Source organism: Amblyomma americanum, chromosome 5, assembly GCF_052857255.1.
Source record: "Amblyomma americanum isolate KBUSLIRL-KWMA chromosome 5, ASM5285725v1, whole genome shotgun sequence".
NCBI lineage: Eukaryota > Metazoa > Arthropoda > Arachnida > Ixodida > Ixodidae > Amblyomma > Amblyomma americanum.
In genome coordinates this window covers 132,336,243-132,356,853 of record NC_135501.1, presented here as the reverse complement: position 1 = coordinate 132,356,853, position 20,611 = coordinate 132,336,243, and the positions used below count along the sequence as shown (strand labels likewise).

General features: G+C 46.9%; 1 protein-coding gene across 2 annotated transcripts in view; it reads left to right on the top strand.

The window, feature by feature from the left end:
* Positions 1-4,533: 4,533 nt before the first annotated feature.
* LOC144132686 (uncharacterized) overlaps positions 4,534-20,611 on the top strand; it is a 49,323-nt gene continuing 33,245 nt past the window's right edge. The window contains exons 1-5 of one of the 2 annotated variants that reach the window (XM_077665281.1): positions 4,534-4,831; positions 11,352-11,558; positions 14,335-14,534; positions 16,556-16,956; positions 18,973-19,168. In XM_077665281.1, the coding sequence (XP_077521407.1) occupies positions 4,604-4,831; positions 11,352-11,558; positions 14,335-14,534; positions 16,556-16,956; positions 18,973-19,168 (1,232 nt within the window). In that variant the 5' untranslated portion in view covers positions 4,534-4,603. The remainder of the gene's footprint in view (positions 4,832-11,351; positions 11,559-14,334; positions 14,535-16,555; positions 16,957-18,972; positions 19,169-20,611) is intronic. The other variant, XM_077665282.1, reaches the window with a different exon arrangement.

Sequence of the window (20,611 nt, the reverse complement as noted above, 5' to 3'; positions counted from 1 at the left end):
GACCCCACTCACAATTCGCTCCTGTTTGTTTTTTTTATAAAAATGTTCATTTCTCTCTCTCGGCATTATACATAGATCGCTTGTTTCTGGCTTGTTATTTGGGCGATACGTTTTCTGAACCAAGCTAATTGTCTCACGTCACAAAAGGTGTTGAAGGTTGCTCTGGGATAGTTCACGGATAATAATATTTTCATTCGCCATTACAGAGGGTGCAGGCTGATTCTGACTGAAGCAAACAGTGCATGTGTTTTTTTTTGCTTTGGGCTTAATTGCCGAATTACCGCATTTTTTCTTGTTTGCAACCGCAAGGTTACATTAATGTAAACACAAAAAACAAAACAAAAGCGAAAACTAATTTTTCTAGAACGCTCTTTAGCCACCTTTAGAGTACGGCCGACGTGGTAAACGCGGCAATATGTGTGTGCGTGCGTATGTGCGCGCGCGCGTCTGTCTGTCTGTCTGTCTGTCTGTCTGTCTGTCTGTCTGTCTGTCTGTCTGTCTGTCTGTCTGTCTGTCTGTCTGTCTGTCTGTCTGTCTGTCTGTCTGTCTGTCTGTCTGTCTGTCTGTCTGTCTGTCTGTCTGTCTGTCTGTCTGTCTGTCTGTCTGTCTGTCTGTCTGTCTGTCTGTCTGTCTGTCTGTCTGTCTGTCTGTCTGTCTGTCTGTCTGTCTGTGTTTACGTGTGCTCTCAGTTGCCCGAAGATGCTGTTTTTTAAGAAACCAGAAAACAAGCCTTCTTCCAGGATAGACATCTTCCCAAAATAAAATTGCTTAAAAAGTTGAGGGTTCTTAATTTTTGCCATTGTGCCTAATGTTTTCAGACACTCAAAGAACGAAGGCATCAACGACTGACGCAGATCAAACACGTCCTTAGTACAGCCATCCTTCCACTTTTACAGGGAGCATGTAAGCAAGGCGGGCAAAATGGCTGCAAGTACCTTGCAAGTGCGCGTACGTCTATTGGCCACTGAAAGGAATGATGGAGCGTTGATTTCAAACACGGCACTACTTTTGTAGCGAAAGTTTATTATCCACGAACTCGCAGTTTCGCTGTGCTCGCATTCCCACCGTGCTCGCATTCTCGCGGTGGTCGCACCGCACCACGTGACCAACCACGTAACTGGTCACGTGACCAACCGCGTGACGAACCACGTGACAACTAGCCAGACAACGAGACTAACTTGGAGTTGCAATCAAGACTAACCTAGGCTAACACAGCTATGCCTTAGCTTTCCCAACGTATACCCTGGCATAACCGAGCTAAGCCACTGGCAATTTTTTTCCTCTGTTCCTTTCAATTTCGAGATGACGATGGACATGCACCGTTATTCGGGACGTGGTCTTGGACGCACGTCGCCTGTGGCAGGAGACGACACTTGGGCTTCGTTTGCGGAATATAATTCACGGCACGTCTCCCCATCTGCAGTGCTTCTCTGTTTACTTCTCGCTGTGGGAAGACTACTCGATGGCCATTAGCGCATGCTCCTTAAATAGACACAAGGTTTGATTAAGGCAAGTGCGTGGTCAAGTAGGTGTTGTTGTGCGTCATGTAAAGTTTAATTTACTGATCTAGGCGCTGCGCTTGGCTTTTCCCTAGGAATGCGTACTGCTTAGGGCGGGCATATAAAATGGAATCCAAGACCAGTGGCAGGCAACGGAATCCGATAGCTCCGCTATTAGGCGCTGACTCGAGACATCGCGTGGGTGAGTGTCCGACATTTTTTTGCGATGTGTATTAGCTGGAGGAGGCGATCATGAAAAACCGCAAAACATCTGCCTTCATACTGCTGCTCTCACGTCCCCGATACAAGTCTCTTAAAAAAAACAGTAACAATTTAAATACGTGATATCGCCCGTGTGTTTTGATATAAGTTCTATGTGACTGATGTGACGTGATGCGGAGTTCTTATGTGTTTAGTGTGTACTAATGAGCTGTCCATATTGGCCACGCAGGTACCGTATATTCAACATGGTTTCTCTCCAGTCACACAAAAGAGATACGGATTATGTATGGTATATCGGATTTTAATTCCGAAAGCAACACGCTCTATGAGGAATCCAGTAGTGGAGGACTTCCGTTTCATTTCGGCCACCTTGGGTTCTTTAACGGGAATGGCATCGCACAGTATTTTAATAACACCTGTTTTATGGGTTACTGCAGGCTAACTAACGCTGTACGTTTAGATACGTGCTAGGCGCCCATATATCTTTGTTGTAAACTCGTGGCAGTTCAGTGGTGATAGCCGTGTAAAAGTCGAGAAAACAACTCCCCTTAGGATAATTTTGAGGCGTACAAAGGTAACCCTGATACTGTTTAGACTGTGTGCCGTGCCCAGCTTCGAATTAGCTGCCGTGTTGGGTGACATAATATTGCTTCCCGCTACATCATGAATTACGTACTCGAAGCGCCAAGCTGATATTGCGATTTGCGCGCTTCTAGAGGCAGAACAAAGCATCCCGTTTTCGCATGATACAATATAATTCGTGCTAATAGTTCATAAGCTCGTCGTAGTGTATAGTGTGCAAAGCGTGTCTGGCGTCGTTGTAGCTGTCGAAAAGCGTCGGTGAAGCCGAGTGGGACCTGCAGCAGTGGTCCAGGGTTGCATTCTGCATGGGGTGCCGCCCATAGAGTTGCGATCACGCCACTGCTTAAATATTATGAGAGAGAGAAGGAAAATTTTATTATCGGCAATAGCAGGCAGGAGGTCCGCATATAGCCTGTTGCTTGCACTTTGCTGGAACTTTCCCAAGCCAAACCGACCGAACGCTTCCGCAGAATGGGTAGTCAAACTCATAATAATTTCTCATTTGTGTATCGGAGTGTGACCGCTGGAAAAGAGAGGGAGTCGAGACCCCGCATATCTTACGTCTTTTTGTGCATAATAATTGTATAGTATGTCGGCTGGCGCTCATATCCGGCATCATAGTTTGTTTAATGGGCCTTCAGTGTTTTTTCTGTTTTATTAACTGTTCTCTTTTTAGACTCCCTCAAATAAGCAAATTTTAATAAATTGCTACAATTGATTGTAAAAAGAAAACTACCTAGGCAATGATAAACGGCAAGCAGGCCTAATCAAAGCTCACTTCACATTAACTAAACAACAAAACAAAACAGGAAGAATTAGATTAATTGTACAGGCCGTAGATATTGGCCACATAGCCACACCACTGACTCTTGGGGGCAACTCCTTCGCACCGTGGCATGCAATGTATCTCCCGGCCCCTTGGGCCAGTGGCACGTCTTACCTCTTGACACGTCTCACCAGTAAGGAGCTGGCCAGTCTTTAATGGGTGGTTGCCCTCTCCCACGAAGCCATTTAGGCTGCCTGAGCTGATATACCGCCCTTTAGAAAAAGGCTCGCCATGCAGTGGCATGTGCCATCTGTCCTATCGCAGTTTTTGCCAATGCCCTCTGTCATGGAATTAAAATATGATGAGTTTTCTACATAGCTTGTTCTCTCTTCTATTGCTCTCACATCGAAAATCCACCTGAAACTCTAGCCATGAATAATGCATCAACACATTCTAAAGAAGCCAAACTTAAATTTGTTTGTATTGCCGCGCAGCCCTAATTCTTCGTTGATATTTGCATGTTTATTGTTTATAGCCAAAGGCGCACAGATTTATCTCTTTTTCCCACTTCAGAGGCGAAGGATTTTTCAGCAATGATATAATTCACGGGAAACTACTTCTGAGAGCCTCGATATTGTCGCAGGTGCTTTGAGCGCCTTATTTTAAAAGGTCATCCCCATCTTTCAACCGTATGCAGCCTAGACCGATCATTATTCCTACCTTCGTTGGCTGCAAAGAACTGTTCTTGGCATCGCCATAGCCGAGTGGAGTTTTTTTTTAGCTTTCACAAGATCTCCTCAAAAACTGTTTGTGTTTGAAGCAGATGTGCCTCTACTTTTTGCGCCTGCCTCCCATCGCCGATTTGAGTTGCTACAATGAAAGCTCTCGCTTTTTCTACACCTCCCGTCCCAAAGGGGTCGTCCTTTGGGATCTGGTTCGAGAACATAGATGTTGCAGGGCTTTATTGCAAAATTTTAACTGAGGATACCAATATTTTACTCTGAGAGTACGAAGGTATCTCACAAATGTATATATTACAGTGACATCAACAGCTTCTTCGCACAGCTTGCTCCTCCCGTTTCTTGGGCGTGCTTACGAATCTTGCTCTCGCTCGTGTACGATGGGGGACACCGGGGTGACTCAGAATTTCCATCTTAAAGAGTTTGGAACAGGAGAGCATGAGGTCGACCTCAGAGACGTTGTAATAATGAGCTCAAAGTGCAGCAGCAAGCTCGACTAGTTCGAGGAAGTTCATCTTGATGGTGGTGGTACTGCGGACAACTTATTCTTCTGTTACCCCAGTTCTTAAGCGCAGCAACCTGATTTTCAAGGTGAGCACAAGAAATAACGCGAATTTGGCGATTGGCATTGTTCTACGGTATATTGCACTACCGTGAAGAAGACGAGTAATTTCGGAACACGCTTGAGAGACGAAGGAGAGGAAACGGTAGCATCCGCGTAGCACGCGCCTCGAGCTAAGTCATCGCCATCGGGACCAAGGGCCAGCGGAGCTTCACTCGTCTGAGCAGACGTCATGTTCTGGCACTGCGGGCTGCTTCCTGGCGGCGTCTTGACCGCAGACTGCCGCCTCCGCACGACGGACGGCGGCGAATTCCGGGCGCAGCGTGGCTTCCTCCGCGTGTCGAGCCCCTACTTCCGGGCCCTTTTCGCAGAGGACAACGGCTCGCCCAGGGACGTCCTCGTCTCCGGGGTCACGGGCGGTGCGCTCGACGTGCTGCTTACGTTTTTGTACACGGACCAGGTCAGTGCTCGCGATATGGAGGGCTTTGCTGCGCTCGATGGGAAGGATGATGGCATCTTCATTATAATCATCAGCCTGACTACACCAACTGCAGGGCAAAGGCCTCTCCCATGTCTCTATAGTTAACCCTGTCTGTTGCCAGCTGCGCCAACCCTATCCCTGCAAACTTCTTAATCTGATCCACCCACCTAACCTTCTGCCGTGCCCTGCTACACTTGCCTCCTTTTGAAATACACTCCGTTACCCTTAAGGACCAGCGGTTATCTTGCCTTCACATTACATGCCCTGCCCAAGCCAATTTCTTCCTCTTGATTCCGACTAGGATGTCATTAACACGCGTTTGTTCTCTCACCCACTTCATCCGCTTCCGGTCTCTTAACGTTACACCTACCATTTTTCTTTCCATGGCTCGCTGCGTTGTCCTTAACTTAAGCTGAACCCTTTTCGTTAGCCCCCACGTTTCTGCCCCGTAGGTGAGTACCGGTAAGATACAGCTGTTTTACACTTTCTTGAGGGATAGTGGTTCTTGATCTGAAAGAACCTGCCACATGCGCTCCACCCAACTCTTATCATTCTAGTTACTTAACTCTCATAATTCTGATCAGCAGTCCCTACCTGTACTATTCCTTTATCACTTCCAGCACCTCGCTGCCAATTTTGAACTGCTGTTTCCTTGCTAGAGTGTTGAACATTACTTTCGTTTTCTGCATGTTAATTTTTAGACCCACCGTTCTACTCTGTCGGTCTAACTCATTGATCACGATTTGAAGTTCATCTCTTCAGTGTCTCAACAAGGCAATGTCATCAGCGAATCACAGATTATTTAGGTATTCTCTATTAACTCTTATCCCCAACTGTTCCCAATTCACGCCCCAGAATACCTCCTATAAACTGGCGGCGAATAGCATTGGCGAGATCGTGTCTGCTTGCCTGACGCCTTTCGTCATTCGAATTTTATTGCTGACTTTATGGAGAACTATGGTAGCTGTCCAGTTGCTATATATATCTGCCAGTATTTTGGCATAAGGCTCTTCTACACCCTCATTCCACAATGCCTCCTTGACTGCTGAGGTTTCCACTCAGTCAAATCCTTTCTCGTAATCCCTGCAGGCTATATATAGGGGTAAGTTATATTCTGCACGTTTTCTATCACCTGACTGTTAGCGTGACTATGATCTATTGTGGAATATTCTTTACGAAAGCCTGCCTGAAAATTTGGTAGATTAAAGTCTAAGGTTGCCCTGACTATGTTAGCGATTACCTTAGTAAATACCTTGTAGTCAATGGAGAGTAAGCTGATTGATTTGTAATTTTTCGAGTCCTTGGCGTCACCCTTCTTAAGAGTTAAGAAAATATTTGCCTTCTTGCAGGCTTCCGGTACGGTCGAAGTCTTAAGCCATTGAGTATGCAGGGTGGCTAGTTTTTTCCAGCACAATTTACCTTTCGTCCCTCAACAGATCTGCTATTAGCTGATCCTCACCAGCTGCTCTTCGCTTTTGCATTGCTCCTAAGGCTTTATTTACTTCCTTTTTCGTTGCAGGCGGGATGACGCATTTCTGTGCGCTAATTTATCTATCATTAACGTTCTGCTTACATTTACTATTGCGTAGATTTGTGTAGAACTCTTCGGCTACATTAACCATCTTATCCATATTGCTAATGACATTGTACTCCTTGTACCTTAACGCATACATCTGGTTTTTACCTATGCCTAGTTTCTTCTTCACCGCTTTTTGGCTACCTCCGTTCTTTAGTGCATGCTCGATTCTCTTCATATTAAACTTTCTTATGTTGGCTAATTGGCGCTTATTTGTTAACTACGATAATTCTGCTAGTTATATTCTGTCTGTAGGGTTATACGCCCTCATACTTTGACGTTTCTTAATCAGATCTTTCGTCTCCTGAGATAGCTTGCCGGTATCCTGTCGAACCATCCTACCACCTACCTCTACTGCGCACTCCGCAATGATAGCTGTCAGATCATCGTTTACTGTATTAACATTAAGATCGTCTTCCTCAGTTAAAGCAAAATATATGTTCGGCAGTGATATCCTGAATTCCTCCATTTTCTCTCTTGCCACAGCTCTTTAGTGGTCTTCCTTTTCACTAGCTTCTTCCTTTCCCTCTTCAAGTCTACGCTAATTCGAGACCTTACCGTTCTGTGGTCGCAACAACGCACCTTTTGGAGGATGCTGGTTGAGTGCATAGTATGGAACTATATCATGAATAATGAGGAATCCCACACCTATTTCTCGTCTATCCAGGTAGCACATAACAGCGGGTCAATATTAGAAAGCTACCGGCAAGGCGTGGCCCTAAGTAGGCTCAGAGGTGCCAATGAGGATCTGATACTGGCTGTGCCATCAAAAAATCATGACTATGATGGGCCATGTTAGCCAGAGTTCTCCCTATCATTGCCAGAATTGGCTAACCCATTTTTGAAACATGGCTATCATGGGCCATGTTAGCCAGAGTTATCCCTTTATTTGCCAGAAATGGCTAAGCCAATTTCGAAACCTGGCTATATTGACCTTGGCTTGCCACCTCTTATCCAGTGTTAAAAGCATAATGGCAGGTGTTTGTGAACATTGCAGCATCCAGTGTACTGGGTAGAAGATTGATTTTATAATTTATTATGTATAATAGTTTATAATTTTCGAACGCGCTAAAACTCATTTGAGCTCCTGGGCTGCGCTTGGGCGAGTTCAAGAATTTGAAGTTTTATTAATCTTTTTCTTACCGAACACTTTTGCGGTATATGTGTGGAGTTGGACAAACAACGAATAATTTTCGACTGCGCGGTCGGAGATAGAGGCATAGTTACGACGAAAAAACTCAATGAAATCGAATTAAGCTGTCAGCAGGGAGCTCTCGCACAGGAGAAACTTAAGGAGGAGCGTGTCGACGCCGTCGAGGCACGGCGTCTCGACGTCTGCGAGGGCTCCGCCGCTGATGAATTGTGTTCTAAGGTGCTTCCCAACAATTCCCAAACGCATTACTAAGCATTCCAAACGCATTCGCTCGCTGTGTGCTGCCGCCATCGACTTCTGTTCGGTCCGTTCGCTGATTTTGAGTTGTGCAGCGACGTGACGGCGACTTCGGTGGTGGTCAGTCGAGTGTGCATATTCCGCCACAGAGGAACCGCTCTGTCGCATAAGGCCCGTTTCACATTCTCCAACTAGAAAGAAAACAGTCGGCATAGCCGGTGACGCCGCAGTGCGATTTTCGGCCAATGCTTTCACATCCAACTCCGCAGCGAATTCCGTCAAAGGGACACTCAATGTTTCTTGATGTTTGCAAAGCCAATCGATGATTAAACGCGACAGAAGCGCTACACGAAATGTGTTGATGATGTTATGACGAGTGTATTTTAAGATGTGGGGCATTATTTCAATGTTTTGATTAGAATAAGCAGTTTTGCTTCCACCGCGGCAACAGCTCCCACGTGGCAGCACGTCGCACGCAGTCTCGGCGCTCCCCATTGTTCAGTCGCTGAGCGAACACACCGAAGCTACGGCTGAATACCAACCGGACGGAACTGGATCGTAAGCCGTCTGTGACTTGACCGACGGCCCTCCCCAGTCGCAGACCGACGGAGTTCGCAGTGTCGCAGGCGAAAATCGCATGCATGTGAAAGGGGCCTAAGGCCGAAGACGACACCATCCACACAGACAACTATGGACCTGTACAATTCTATCGTTAATACAGGGAACTAGATGCGGCTGCAACTAAGCACTAAAATTTCTTTGAAAAGTTCTGGTAAATTTAGTAATTAACTAATATGCGCTGGCATGACCCAGTTGTAATGATTCGTGTAACTATACATGGCTCAGCCACGCACCTAATCAAAAAAATTCTTTTTTTTTAGAAGTGCACAGACAGAGCTCACGCTGTCGCCTTTGTCCGATTTCTGGGCATAAAAACCCGCCTATTTCTATGACCTTTATGTATTTTAAGGCGTTTTTGCACGCTCAGCTTGCGCGAGTATCTGAAAACCAGCCCAAGAGGGCTTCTATCTAAAAAGAATCAAATGACTTTCATTTCATGATTTTTTTTAAAGAGAAAAGCGCGTTTTTGCTTCACTCTAGAGAATTCACTGCCACACTGCGCAGTGGTTGTCTGCTTAATACAGATACTAAATCAAACGTAATAACTTAGTGCAAGTGCATTCCTTAAGCCGACTTTGTGCGCAATTTTAGCAACGTCCAGAAACGAAGCAGGACCTTAGTAATTTATTTACATTTATAAGCTGCGCACGCGCGAAACACTAGGCCGCCGCTTCATCACGCGGTAAGAGATTCGTATACGCTTCCGTACGGCGTTCCGTGTGATTGCTCCTTCCCCTGTGTTTTCCGATTTTTTTTCTTTTCTGCAAATCGTAGTGTTTAAATATGTAGTTTTTTGTGCATTTTATTGTTTTGTTGCGTAATTTCATTGAGGGTTGAGGGCTATAGCTCTTGCAGACGACTTTACTTATTTTCTCGCAAACTGATTTTTTTTCTTTCGAACATTATCTTTATTGGTGAAAAGCATCGGAAATAGTTGCGAGCCACAGTTCAACACAGTTTCGTTTCTTTTAGCTTTTTCTGTGAAATTTCCACACCAACAAAAAGCTGGAGGATTCTTCGACGACCAGCGAATATATCGACTGATAAATGGTGTTAGACGCATGTTAACCTAGCTTGTTTGCCACATGTCCCATATGTAAATACTATGAAAGATTGCGAATTTGCTTGCATATTATTTAATATATTGTTTTATGTTTTTGTTATTTCATGATATCATTTAAGCCATCCTGAAATAACACACGGCCCCACAGAATGCGCGAGTGTCTGAATTTGTTTTGGTGAAGTCCATCTCGAGCTCCACATTTTCCGCTTCAAAGTTTTCGGTCGCTGGACATGATGCTTCTCCAGCGGCTTTGCAAGAATAGTTTGACGCTTCCACGTTTTCCACACCCTTACATTCAGAACTGCTTATGACTCATTCGCGGAGAATGGTAGCGCTCAGCGTAAATGCCAGTGTAAGACCGATGTTCGTGCCAGTTTTTGCCAGTGATAGCCCAACGTTCGACCAATGCTGTTGTGCTGCCTGAGTATCCGCTAATCCGCAATAGCACAGTATGTGCCCATCCTTTAGTACAGTATACGCCTATCCGGTCCACATAACTTTACTAACCACTATAACATACCATTTATTGCCCGCTAGTTCCTCGAACAGTACTGCTGGGCTAGCCTCACTAAATTAGGTTCTAGCGTTAAACGTTGCCAGGTTTAGATTCCAACGGCGGCCTGTCCAGAGCCAGAGATTCTAAGTACCGTCTGCTGCTTCACAGGTCTGACCGCCGCCTTGGTAAGTTGCTTCGCAGCCACTGGGGACTGAGGGCCGAGGGTTAATCGGTTTGTTCGTAGAAGGTTGTGGCCAAGCAGTACACGAGGGTGGCCAAATCCTGTTCTGGTGAGGGAGTGCGTTGTCGGTTCTGGTCACCAAGATCAGGCCGCATCCAAGCCCTGCTTATGCAATTCCATAGACACGCGCAGTTTTGTGGCCAAAGTTACATTGGCCACCAACTCGCAATTTCGCGGTGCTCGCAGTCCCGCCGTAGTCGCACCGCACCACGTGACCAACCGCGTGAGGAACCACGTGACCAGCCACGGCGCCACCTCCTCGCCATCTGGCGTGACGTCAGAAGAGAAACCGTGCTATGCCTTAGCTTTCGCTACGTATAATCCTTGCATAGCCGAGCTAATCCACGGCCATTTTTTTCAAACTCGGCGGAGAATTGCGCGGCACCGGGATTCGAACCCCTGTCCTCTTCCACGCGACGCGGACGCTCTACCTCTACGCCATCGCTGCATCTGATAACATAATAGCCATTCCCATTCGCGAATCTGCATGATATACATCTTGGGCACAATCTGCATGCGGGATATGTGGCCCAGTCTCATTTTTAAGGTCCTTCTGGCAGCGCAGGTCGGCGAAACTGCAATAACAGTAGCGTCCTTTCTGTCAGCAGTCTTAAAACACATGGATGTGTAATTACAGCAGCAACCCAGTGCAGTGGACTGGAAGCTGTTAACGCAGCCTTCACTGGATCCCACGGCATTATGCTGCCATGGAATGTGCACCGAAAAGGATGTCCCCCAAATAAACATTGCACTAAAAAAATGAAGCAGGCAGTGAAGGCAAAGTTTCGATATCGGCAGGGCCTTTAATCTCTTCTGTTTAGGTATTTTTAGCCTTGCTGATGATAAATTGGTAGCAAACTCGTGGCATGTTGGCACATATCTAGAAGAGCGCGGGAAGCCAAATCGTGGAACAAACAAGAACCCAAACATGGAATCGCCCTAGTAAAACAGTACCGAATTCGTACGAGCTCCGTGTAAAATATCATTCCCTGGAGTCGCGGCCCCGGGAACCGCACAGTTGCGGATTGGAATGCGCGAATCGCCATGTGAGAACAATCTGATTGAGCGTTTCCGGAGGTGGCGCCAGAATAGCCTGCAATCATGCGCTGCAGCTGTTCGTGAGCGGCCGCAATGTCCTGGACGTCCTTCAGGCCGCGGACATGCTACTTCTGGACGTGGTGCGGGAGAAGTGCTTCCATGTGTTGCTGCGGTCCTTGGCGCCCGAGAACTGCCTGAGCATTGCGCAGCTTTCGCATCGCTACAAAGACCCGAAATTCGTCGATACCGTAATGGCCTATGCACGCGAAAACTTCGACGAGGTGAGGACCCCACATAGTCTACATCTGGCCTGTTTTTTTATCAGTATCAGTTGCGCAACTGCGTCCTCTGCAGTTCAATGGTGCTTTCTATTTTAAAGGGTTCCTGAAAAAGGTGTTTGAGGCGATTATAAAATTATCGCACAATATATAGTACAGTCCAACGAGCGTTCATGCCGCGTACAAGACCTCAAAAGCGAGCCCATAATTTACAATGCAATTTTTAAAACTGCCGCTTCCGCGCCTAGCGGTGACTTGCGGGGTTGGGCTTTCGCCCGAATCCGCGCTCGTTTCATCATGCAGCGCTCGTTACGTCAGCAGCGGACTGCTAGCATTGGGTCGCGCGCTTTGGCTGCCGGCTGAGGAGCGCTGACATTTCAGCATGCAAAAAATGACGAGAGGAGAGCGAAAGGCGCGAAGATAATAAGGTTGATAATAATTGGTTTTTCGGGAAAGGAAATGGAGCAGTATCTCTCATATATCGTTGGACACCTGAACCGCGCCGTAAGGCAAGAGATAAAGGCAGGAGTGAAAGAAGAAACAGAGAGGTGCCGTAGTGGAGGTCTCCGGAATAATTTCGACCACCTGGGCTCTTTAACGTGCACTGACATCGCACAGCACACGGGCACCTTAGCGTTTTACCCCCATAAAAACGCAGCAGCTGCGGTCACAAATTCAAATTTTGACTACACATAACTCAGCTTCCACAAAACGTGTCTAAAAAATTCTTGCTGGAGGATAATTGTGAAGCGGCGTCCTTTAGCATCTTAAGCACATGACATCTTTGTTGCGACCTCCTTTCACAGCCCCTTTAGGTTCTCCTGTGCAAGAAGAGGTCCCCGTATCCGTGCTATCAGCATGAGTCTTACCTGCTCAATATACTTTGTCCACCTGGCTACTTTCCTTAGGACCTCCTCTGTTATCCTAAGCGGCCGTAGGTCATATTGTCCTCGTCTTGGATTCACTTCCCATGCCCCTCTCACCTTCGTGATCTGAGTTAGGCTGTTATTGACACGCACTTCTTTCCCTAACCCAGTTTGCCCTCCTTTTTTTAAAAAAATTAATTGTTCAGAATGCCTTTTCATAGCTTTCTGTGCTGTTATAAAATTATTTTGGTTTCGTACTTATCGAAATTTGACGGAAGCGATGTGAAACCACAATTGATTTCATGACCCACCATTCCCGTAGCAGTGTGTCGTGGTTGCCGCGGTCCTATTACTGGGTTCTATTATGACACATGGGCATTATGACAACGTCACCAGAACTTTGGCACTCCAATGTTAATACAGAATTGGACTGCGCAACCATCATGCTCCTGAAACATGGTGAGAGTTGTGTGGGTTGCCTTTCTCTTTCAGTCTGTTGGTCATATTCAACGTGCTCTGACCGAAATAATAAAAAAGTAATAAACAAAATATAAAAAGATGAGCATGAATGAAGAGCCACCAAGTAAAATGTCATCGAATTACACACGTGGCAATAAAAAAGAGCTGAAAGCCCCGCCTTTATAACTGAGCCAGGCTCAACTCCGCACCGGCTTCAATGAGCACGATCTCATGGGCTAATGATGATTCGTTAGCCACGGCTTCAATGGGCGAGAGGCCTGTGCGGGAAGGTTATCTCCTGCACGGAACGAGCAACCATTTTTGTACGCTGCCCATTGGAGCTGTCTATGCCCTCAAATTCACGATTGTACACGTTTTCAATCCTAACGCAAGTTTAGTGGAGCTTTATAAAACAGGACTAAATTTTTTATATTCCAAATACTTTCGTGGGGTGTTAAAGTGGGCATCCGCAATTTCCTATCCCTATCAAATGGAGTTGTGCCAGCTGAAGGGAGGCAAGGTATTTTTGCGGCGTGGACTTTCTGAAATTGAAATTAGTTATTGGGGAAAGGAAATGACCCAATATATGTCTTGCATCTCGGCGGACACCTGAACCGCGCCGTAAGGGAAGGGATAGAGGAGGGTCTGAGAAAAGAAAGCAAGAAAGAGGTGCCATAGTCGTGGTCCTCGGAAAAGTATAGACCACCTGAGGATTTTTAACGTTCACTGACATCGCACAGCGCATGGGCGCCTATGCGTTTCGCCTCCATAGAAACGCGGCCGCTCGGTTGGGCTCGAACCCGGGTACTCCGGACCAGTAGCCGAGCACTCTAACCACTGAGCCACCGCGACGGGTGGCTTTTTTCCTTGTTTCGGTTTGTTGTGTAAACAGCGCTTGGGTCTCGCTTTCAATCTATTTTCTTTAATGGCAACATTTGGTAATCTTGAGAAATTGCTAGCGGATGCGATGGCTGGTACCCATGCTTGATTAAATAGCAGCATCGATTGAGGAAAAAACCCGCGGCAAGTAAAGCATAGCTCGGATATCTAAGTATCATCGCGACGACCTTCAACAACTCTTTGCACCGCTTAGAAAAGTAGTGTGTTATCCATTGGCTTCCTGGAAGCTTGTCTAGCGCTGCACTGCGAAGATGGAAGAGCACAAGTTTCTGAATAAGCTTTTTTTTTTGCAGCGCGATACCTTAGAGATTGGAGACAGAGCTGCACCTTCAGTTGATGTGTTTACTTGAGACTACAATACCGAATGCAATGAGCAATTGGCTGAAAAAAAATACTGTATTAAGTAAGGAAAAGAGCTTGTACACAGCTCCAAAAAATGTTGAGAAATCCGCGCTTCTGGTCTACCACAAGCAAACAAAGAAACGTAAAAAAACCCCTATGCCCCCTTTTTAGAACGGCTTTTACCATTCTTGACAAATAGTACGGCGACGCAGGTGTGGCGCCGCAGCGACGACTTCGGTAAGACACCGTATTGGCTGCTGTATGACCTGCTGGCGTCTCCGGAGCTGAATATCTTGCACGAGGAGGACGCGTTAGAAGCGATAGCATCCTGGCACTCCACCGCTGAGCCAAGAGACAGCTCCATGTTGCTGGAGCTCCTGCGGTGTGTCCGGATAGGCTGCTGCAAGCGAGAGTGAGTTTTGGTTAACGAAGAACTAGTTGAACAACCATCCGACTGTCGATGGGGTCTACGGTCGTAATGAGGGCGAAACGCTTGTCTAGAACACGCTCTGGGCGTGTTTCGTGCTGAACACGTGGTATGAATCGAGAACATTTGGTTAAAAATGGTCCGTCTGTAAGCATGTGCAGTTAAGCTAATAATAGTTATTCGTGGTCGCAGCGGGATTGCGACCTGCGGAGCATGCAATTCGGTTGTTCTAGGCACGTGTTATGCCCTCTGTACTGTTCCATTTATCACTGAATAAAATGCCCTGTGGGTACATTGGCAAACGTTGTTGGCGATGTGGCTCTTTCACAAATATGAAAACTCCCGAGTTTGCCCAAGGTTAATGAAGGATAGCTTGTTATGCGTCTTCATCATTGCCCCTCGAAAGTGAAACATATTCACGGTAACCTTTCCAGGAGTGCTGCCCGGGGAAGTCATGCGGGAATTATTCCCTTAGATTATGGGCTGAATCATGCAGGCGCTACAGGAGTACCAATGCTATCATTCGAAAGAACACTATTCGCTGTTTTTATCAACAAATGCCGAAAGTGCTAGGCCTCCGCTGACGGCGATATCCGACGGTTCAAAAGGAGTGCTTTTGAAGTGTACGCGTCCATAGAGATCCGACCTCTAACAGCCTGCGAAAAGTTCGTGGAGACTTTTTGGTTGTGCACGACAAGTGGTCGACAGGCTCTACCGGAGAAAGATAATTCCGCACGGTATCTCAGTGTTAATGCCCAAAAACAATGGTGTACACGCAGAGGTTCATGAATCAATTACGGCGGTCACAATGCAGGCTTCTCGTATTGTGACAGACTTCTGAATTAGCCAGCCCGAAGCGAAAATAGCTTCCACTTGAAGAAAGATGCAAGGTACATGCCAAATGCACAAAAGAACTGAATATGTTTTGTATGTAAAAATGAGTTTTGCGACGAAAAGCGCAACGCCAGTATTTATAGCGCACCGGCCAGAATGATTGAATCGAAAAATATGGCATTTGGCTTAACTGTTGAGAGAACTGTTCATCCTGGGTTTTGCGGCTGTATTTCGAGAGACGAGATCTAAAAACATCATGCAATTTGAGAGTATGTGCAAAAAAATCCCCCAGGCCATCTAAATCAATCGGGAGCTGCGTATGGTAGTGCACCTCTTGTGTTTTATTCACGAGCTGATTGTCGGTACGCTGGTTGCGGTACAACCGTGAGAATTAGACGCGTTTGAAAGTGAGTGTTCGAGCTGATTACGTTGTACATGAGCAGGTTGGTGCGCCAGCTACCAGGCGGCGATATTGCGTGTAACACTTTAGTCCGCAGTGCTGCCTAGAGTATGAAAAACATGCAGCGCTGAGCTAGAGATCAATCTACTTATACAAATGTGTACAAACGCATCTTGTCCACTCGAATGCAACCTCATGCAAGGCGACGCTGAATACACAAACCACCGGGAAATTTTTAATGATTGCTGCATGGCACTGGTTTATGGTCATGTAAAAAAGTTGTGTGAGCGCAGGAAGTATTTTATTGGCCAGACTTCGCAGCCAGGTGGACGCTGCTTCCATAATAATCTTAATGCACGCGCAGAATCTTACTACTCTAGTTTAAACGTCTAGTTAAAAATTACCTGCTTTCTTACTTATTGTTCGCTACTAGCATTTATGAAATTAATTTCTTGTTTGAAATATACCCGTTTCCTTAGGTGGTGTTCGCCACTGGCAGTTATCAAATGACCCTAGTCGGTGATCTGCAGGAAAGAAAGTCACGGAAGAGTAGCAGGAGAGCGGGAGTATGGTTTTCCAACGCCAAGTACTCCACGGAAATGTGTGCTTATGAGGCCTGTTGGGATGCCCGAACCCTTCTATTTTGATTACTCATACACAACTTTTACGCCAATAACAGATTGGAAGAGGCCACCAGAATTAGGCATCGTACTCTTTCGGGTCTCCTAGTGTTCTTATATCTTGAGCAATCTGTTCTTGTGTCCACTCGCAGGACCTTCGACGTGTTCCGGGAGCGCTGGCCGACGATGGCTAAGAGTGCCGATTTCCAGGAGGCAATTACCGAGGCACTGAATCTAGGCCCTTGCAGGTGCTCCAAGAACCCGGTCTTGCTCAAACTACGCGAGCCTGAGAAAGAGCTGCTGCAAACAGCTCATTCCAGCCTCGTCAAAAACCCAGCTGCTGCTGCTGCTGCAAATAATCCAGGCGCGGCTGAAGAGGCGTTTCTCGCCCTTAACGCCGTCACAGCTGCTGCCACAGCCCTACACGAAGCCGCAGTCGCAGCCGCGAATGCAGTCGCACCTGCGGCTGCTGCCAGAGCAGAAGCCGATGGCCTGGCCGCTGGAACCAACGTGCAGGGGGAGCCTGCACACTCGGATGAAGATCGTTCGAAAGGTTCAGCCACGATTGCTCGTGTTTTCTTGCGAAAGATCACGAAGTTAACTGAAGTCAGTAGTGGCACTGCAGCAGCGGATTGGAACTCCATTGCTCTTGTTTGTTGTTCGCGAACACATTTATCAGTCTGTCAGTTATTTGTGCCCAATGAATGGTTCTTACTTTTCCTCCAAAAAAATATATATACTTAACAGCAGTATTGCACTCGTTTCTTGGGGCACTTGAAAATTTCATGTACTATCGGCGTTTCTTGTAATTCATCAGTTTAACTACACATATATTTCCGGCAGTCGGAACTCTTATTTATTGCGTAAGTCGGTGTTACTATCTCGGTTCCTACACAAACCGGTTCCTATGTGCGCATTTCAAGTTTTCTTGCTCTATTTCTAAAAAACGGTGCTAAACCAACCTACAGGACTAATCAGTAAAAGCCTGCGTGGTCTGGTACATCCCTTGCACGCGTGCTGTGGTTTACCGGCTTCTAAGGTCACCCATCATCGCTGTGCAGTTCGCGTCTCGGTTCTGCTTGAGCACCCCGTGTTTCCTACTGCAGTTCTCTGTCTGTCTGATATATTCTGATTTCCTGCACCGCCTCCTCCATTAATATATTGAACACTATTTTTGCAAGGGCGTAAAGGCCGCCTAAGTTCCTTCATTTAAAACCATCGCTTTGTCTCGAGGCTTTATAGTTTCTTAGCGTTCATTATGAAATAGTCACCATGCTTATCTCAATTCCAAAGCTTACACTTTACTCCGAACAGTTGCTGCATTCTAACCAATATAAATTCAGAGCCTGGTGTTCATCGGCCGACAATGATACGCCCTGGTGGTCAACGCGAACGCATTATCCGTTCCGTAAACTATTCCGTGGCATTTCCACAAAACTTTAGTGGTTGCCCCTAAGGGTACATATACGTACCAGGTAAGCGCGGGGTGGCTGTAAAATTTGATCATTAAGCCTTGTTGATACCTCGACTAAACCTGGTGTCCTCGCCATATGCAGAAGTAGTCTACGGTGGCGCCGGTATTCTCAACTTCTAATCAATGGGGGACACTATTACCACAGGCCTCCATTATTTTTGAATGTACAGAGTCGATCTCACTTGTCTAGAGCGCTAGAGCGGTGCAGTCCAGTGGAAATAAAGCGAAATTTTAAAGTAGGAATTGACATTCATCAATAATACCTGCGCTGAAGAGCAGCCGAATACACATATGAGCCGCACAGGCACCAGCGCCTTACCCTCAGCAAAGCAGCTACGATAAGATTTGACTTCATTTGCTCCCCAGCACATCGCTTGAGCGCTCTAGACAAGTGTGATCGACGCTGTACGCTTTGAGTCACTCTTGCGTATGCGTTCGAGTGGTGCACTTTTCTGCAAACAAATGTCACCTTACCACACTGACAGCTTACCGGTTCGTTCTAGGCACAACCTTTGGGAAGTAGATCCACATAGACGTGCAAGCAGTGCGGGTTTTTTTCATTTTGCCGGAGATGCGTGGTCTCCTCTACAAATTGGGCTGTACACTGGGGTGACTCAGACAGTACGTGTTGGTGCTCACCTGAAGCTGCTACGTATCGCACCACAACGTAATTCGTAAGACAGGCGCTGACACAAACGAACACATTTTCTGGTCCAGACGCCCCATAACGTTTGCTTCATAGAAAGTTACGCACTCATGCGCTGGCTCAAGCATTATTTTAATGGGCTCCCAGGAAACAAGGGTCAAGAGCGGATGTATCCTTCCGTTCGACTTCACTATATTTCTTCCAGCTCTTCACCAGCCTCAGCCCACAGGCCTATTCCTGTATACGCCACATCAATAACTGGCAGCCAACTGCCTATAGGCGGTTGCCTGCCAGTGATTGATGCCTATAGGCAGTAAAATTCGCGCATTCTTGCTCTGTGTTTTCAGCGTTCAGTGGCGCCTCCCGTGACCGTTACAACAGTGTCTAATGCCAGAACACGCTGTGTTGCTATCACCGCTCTGAGCCCGAATTTCCATCTTGGATGACAGACGCCTTGCCTCTGAAGCAAGCCCGCTGCGGCACCTGCGGACTGGCTAATCCGGAGCGGTGGCTGCCGCGGTTGCCGTCTGAGCTGATCTTTGTGGTTGGCGGCTGGAGCAAAGGACGAGCGCAGTCCACCATCGAGACCTTCGACCACCGGGTGAACCGCTGGTTCCAGTTTCAGAGCAAAGAGGTTAAGCCCAGGCATGTCGCAGGCATCATTCAATTACTCTAACTTGGCCATCATTATAGTATCTTATAAGAGTCTCTCTGTCCCGAAGTTTAGTATATTTGTGCTCGCAATGTGCAATGGCTTATAAAGTCGTGTACAGATATTGCGTTTGGCCATCGAGCCTGCAATGCTCACACATCGTTCGCATCTTGTTGCACGCATATGAACATGGAACTCAGCTTTATCAGACTGGTCTCCGATAAACTTCTCGCTTTTGATGAAACTTCGCAATGAGGTGGGCTCAGAGGCTAGGCAGACAGTTAGCGTAATCTCTTCAACTTCGAATGCATTATTCCAGACGCGCTAATCACAGGAAAAAATATTTTATTGTCTTGTGCTCCAAACTACCCCGAGTTACACAGGTTACACGAGTTACACAGTTCAGAGGAGCGTCGCGCAAGCTGTAGCGAATTCGAGGAGGGTGTCGCGCCAGCTAGGTCACGTAACCTTATGGCATCATCACAGCCTGCCTACTTAATTGTGAGCAAATTGAGCACTGTGGTAGGAGACAGTTAAATTAATGATTGTTCGCTAGAGGTTGCTCGGCAATAGAAAACATGGGTCGCACTACCCCTACCGGTGGCGGTGGTAGAAACAGCCACCTGGCAGTGCAGTGGCGCATCGATTAATCGCTGCGCCACTACACTGGTAGTGGTACGAGGACTCGCCGCGATCTGTGAATGTTACGTAATGAATGACCAGTTCTGCATATATGAGCAATAAACCTCTAAAGCCAATTAGTCGGACCTTGTCTCCTGCTTTAGCACCGCTAAACCCATACAACTTTTTTCAGCCCACCTAAAAAGGTGTGGTTGCGGGTCTCTTATTGAACGCGTACATGCATTTCAGTGGAGCAGCAAGTTTGGTTGTATGGGGTTTAACGTCCCAAAGCTACTCAGACAATGACGGAGACGTAGCTGAGGGCTCCGGATAATTTCGTTCACGTTGGGTTCTTTAACGTGCACTGACATTGCACAGTACACGGGCCTCTAGCATTTCGCCTCAACCGAAATGCTACCGCCGCGTCCAGGAACGAACCCGCGTCTTTTGGGTCAGCAGCCGAAGACCATAACCAATGAGCAACCGTGTCGGCTCTGGATCGGTATGGTTGCACCAGACAGGCCCTACCTGATGCAAGCGTTCGGTGTGTTCCTCGTACATGTCATCCTTCCTTCAGAGTCGAAGGGCCTGGCGGCCAGTTAGGTCTCGTTTGCCACCCTCCACAGAGTGCCTTCTTGGCTCTGTTGTTCGCGATTTGAACCGTAATGTTCAAGGAAGCTATTTTTCAATGTTCTAAGCGTGTGGGTTGAATACGCTGGTCTCCGCCTCACCAAAACCTCACATAGTGTATAATCGGCGATCTAATGGGAACAGGCACATTTCGACAAGCTAGGGCCAGAAAACAAACTGCCTGG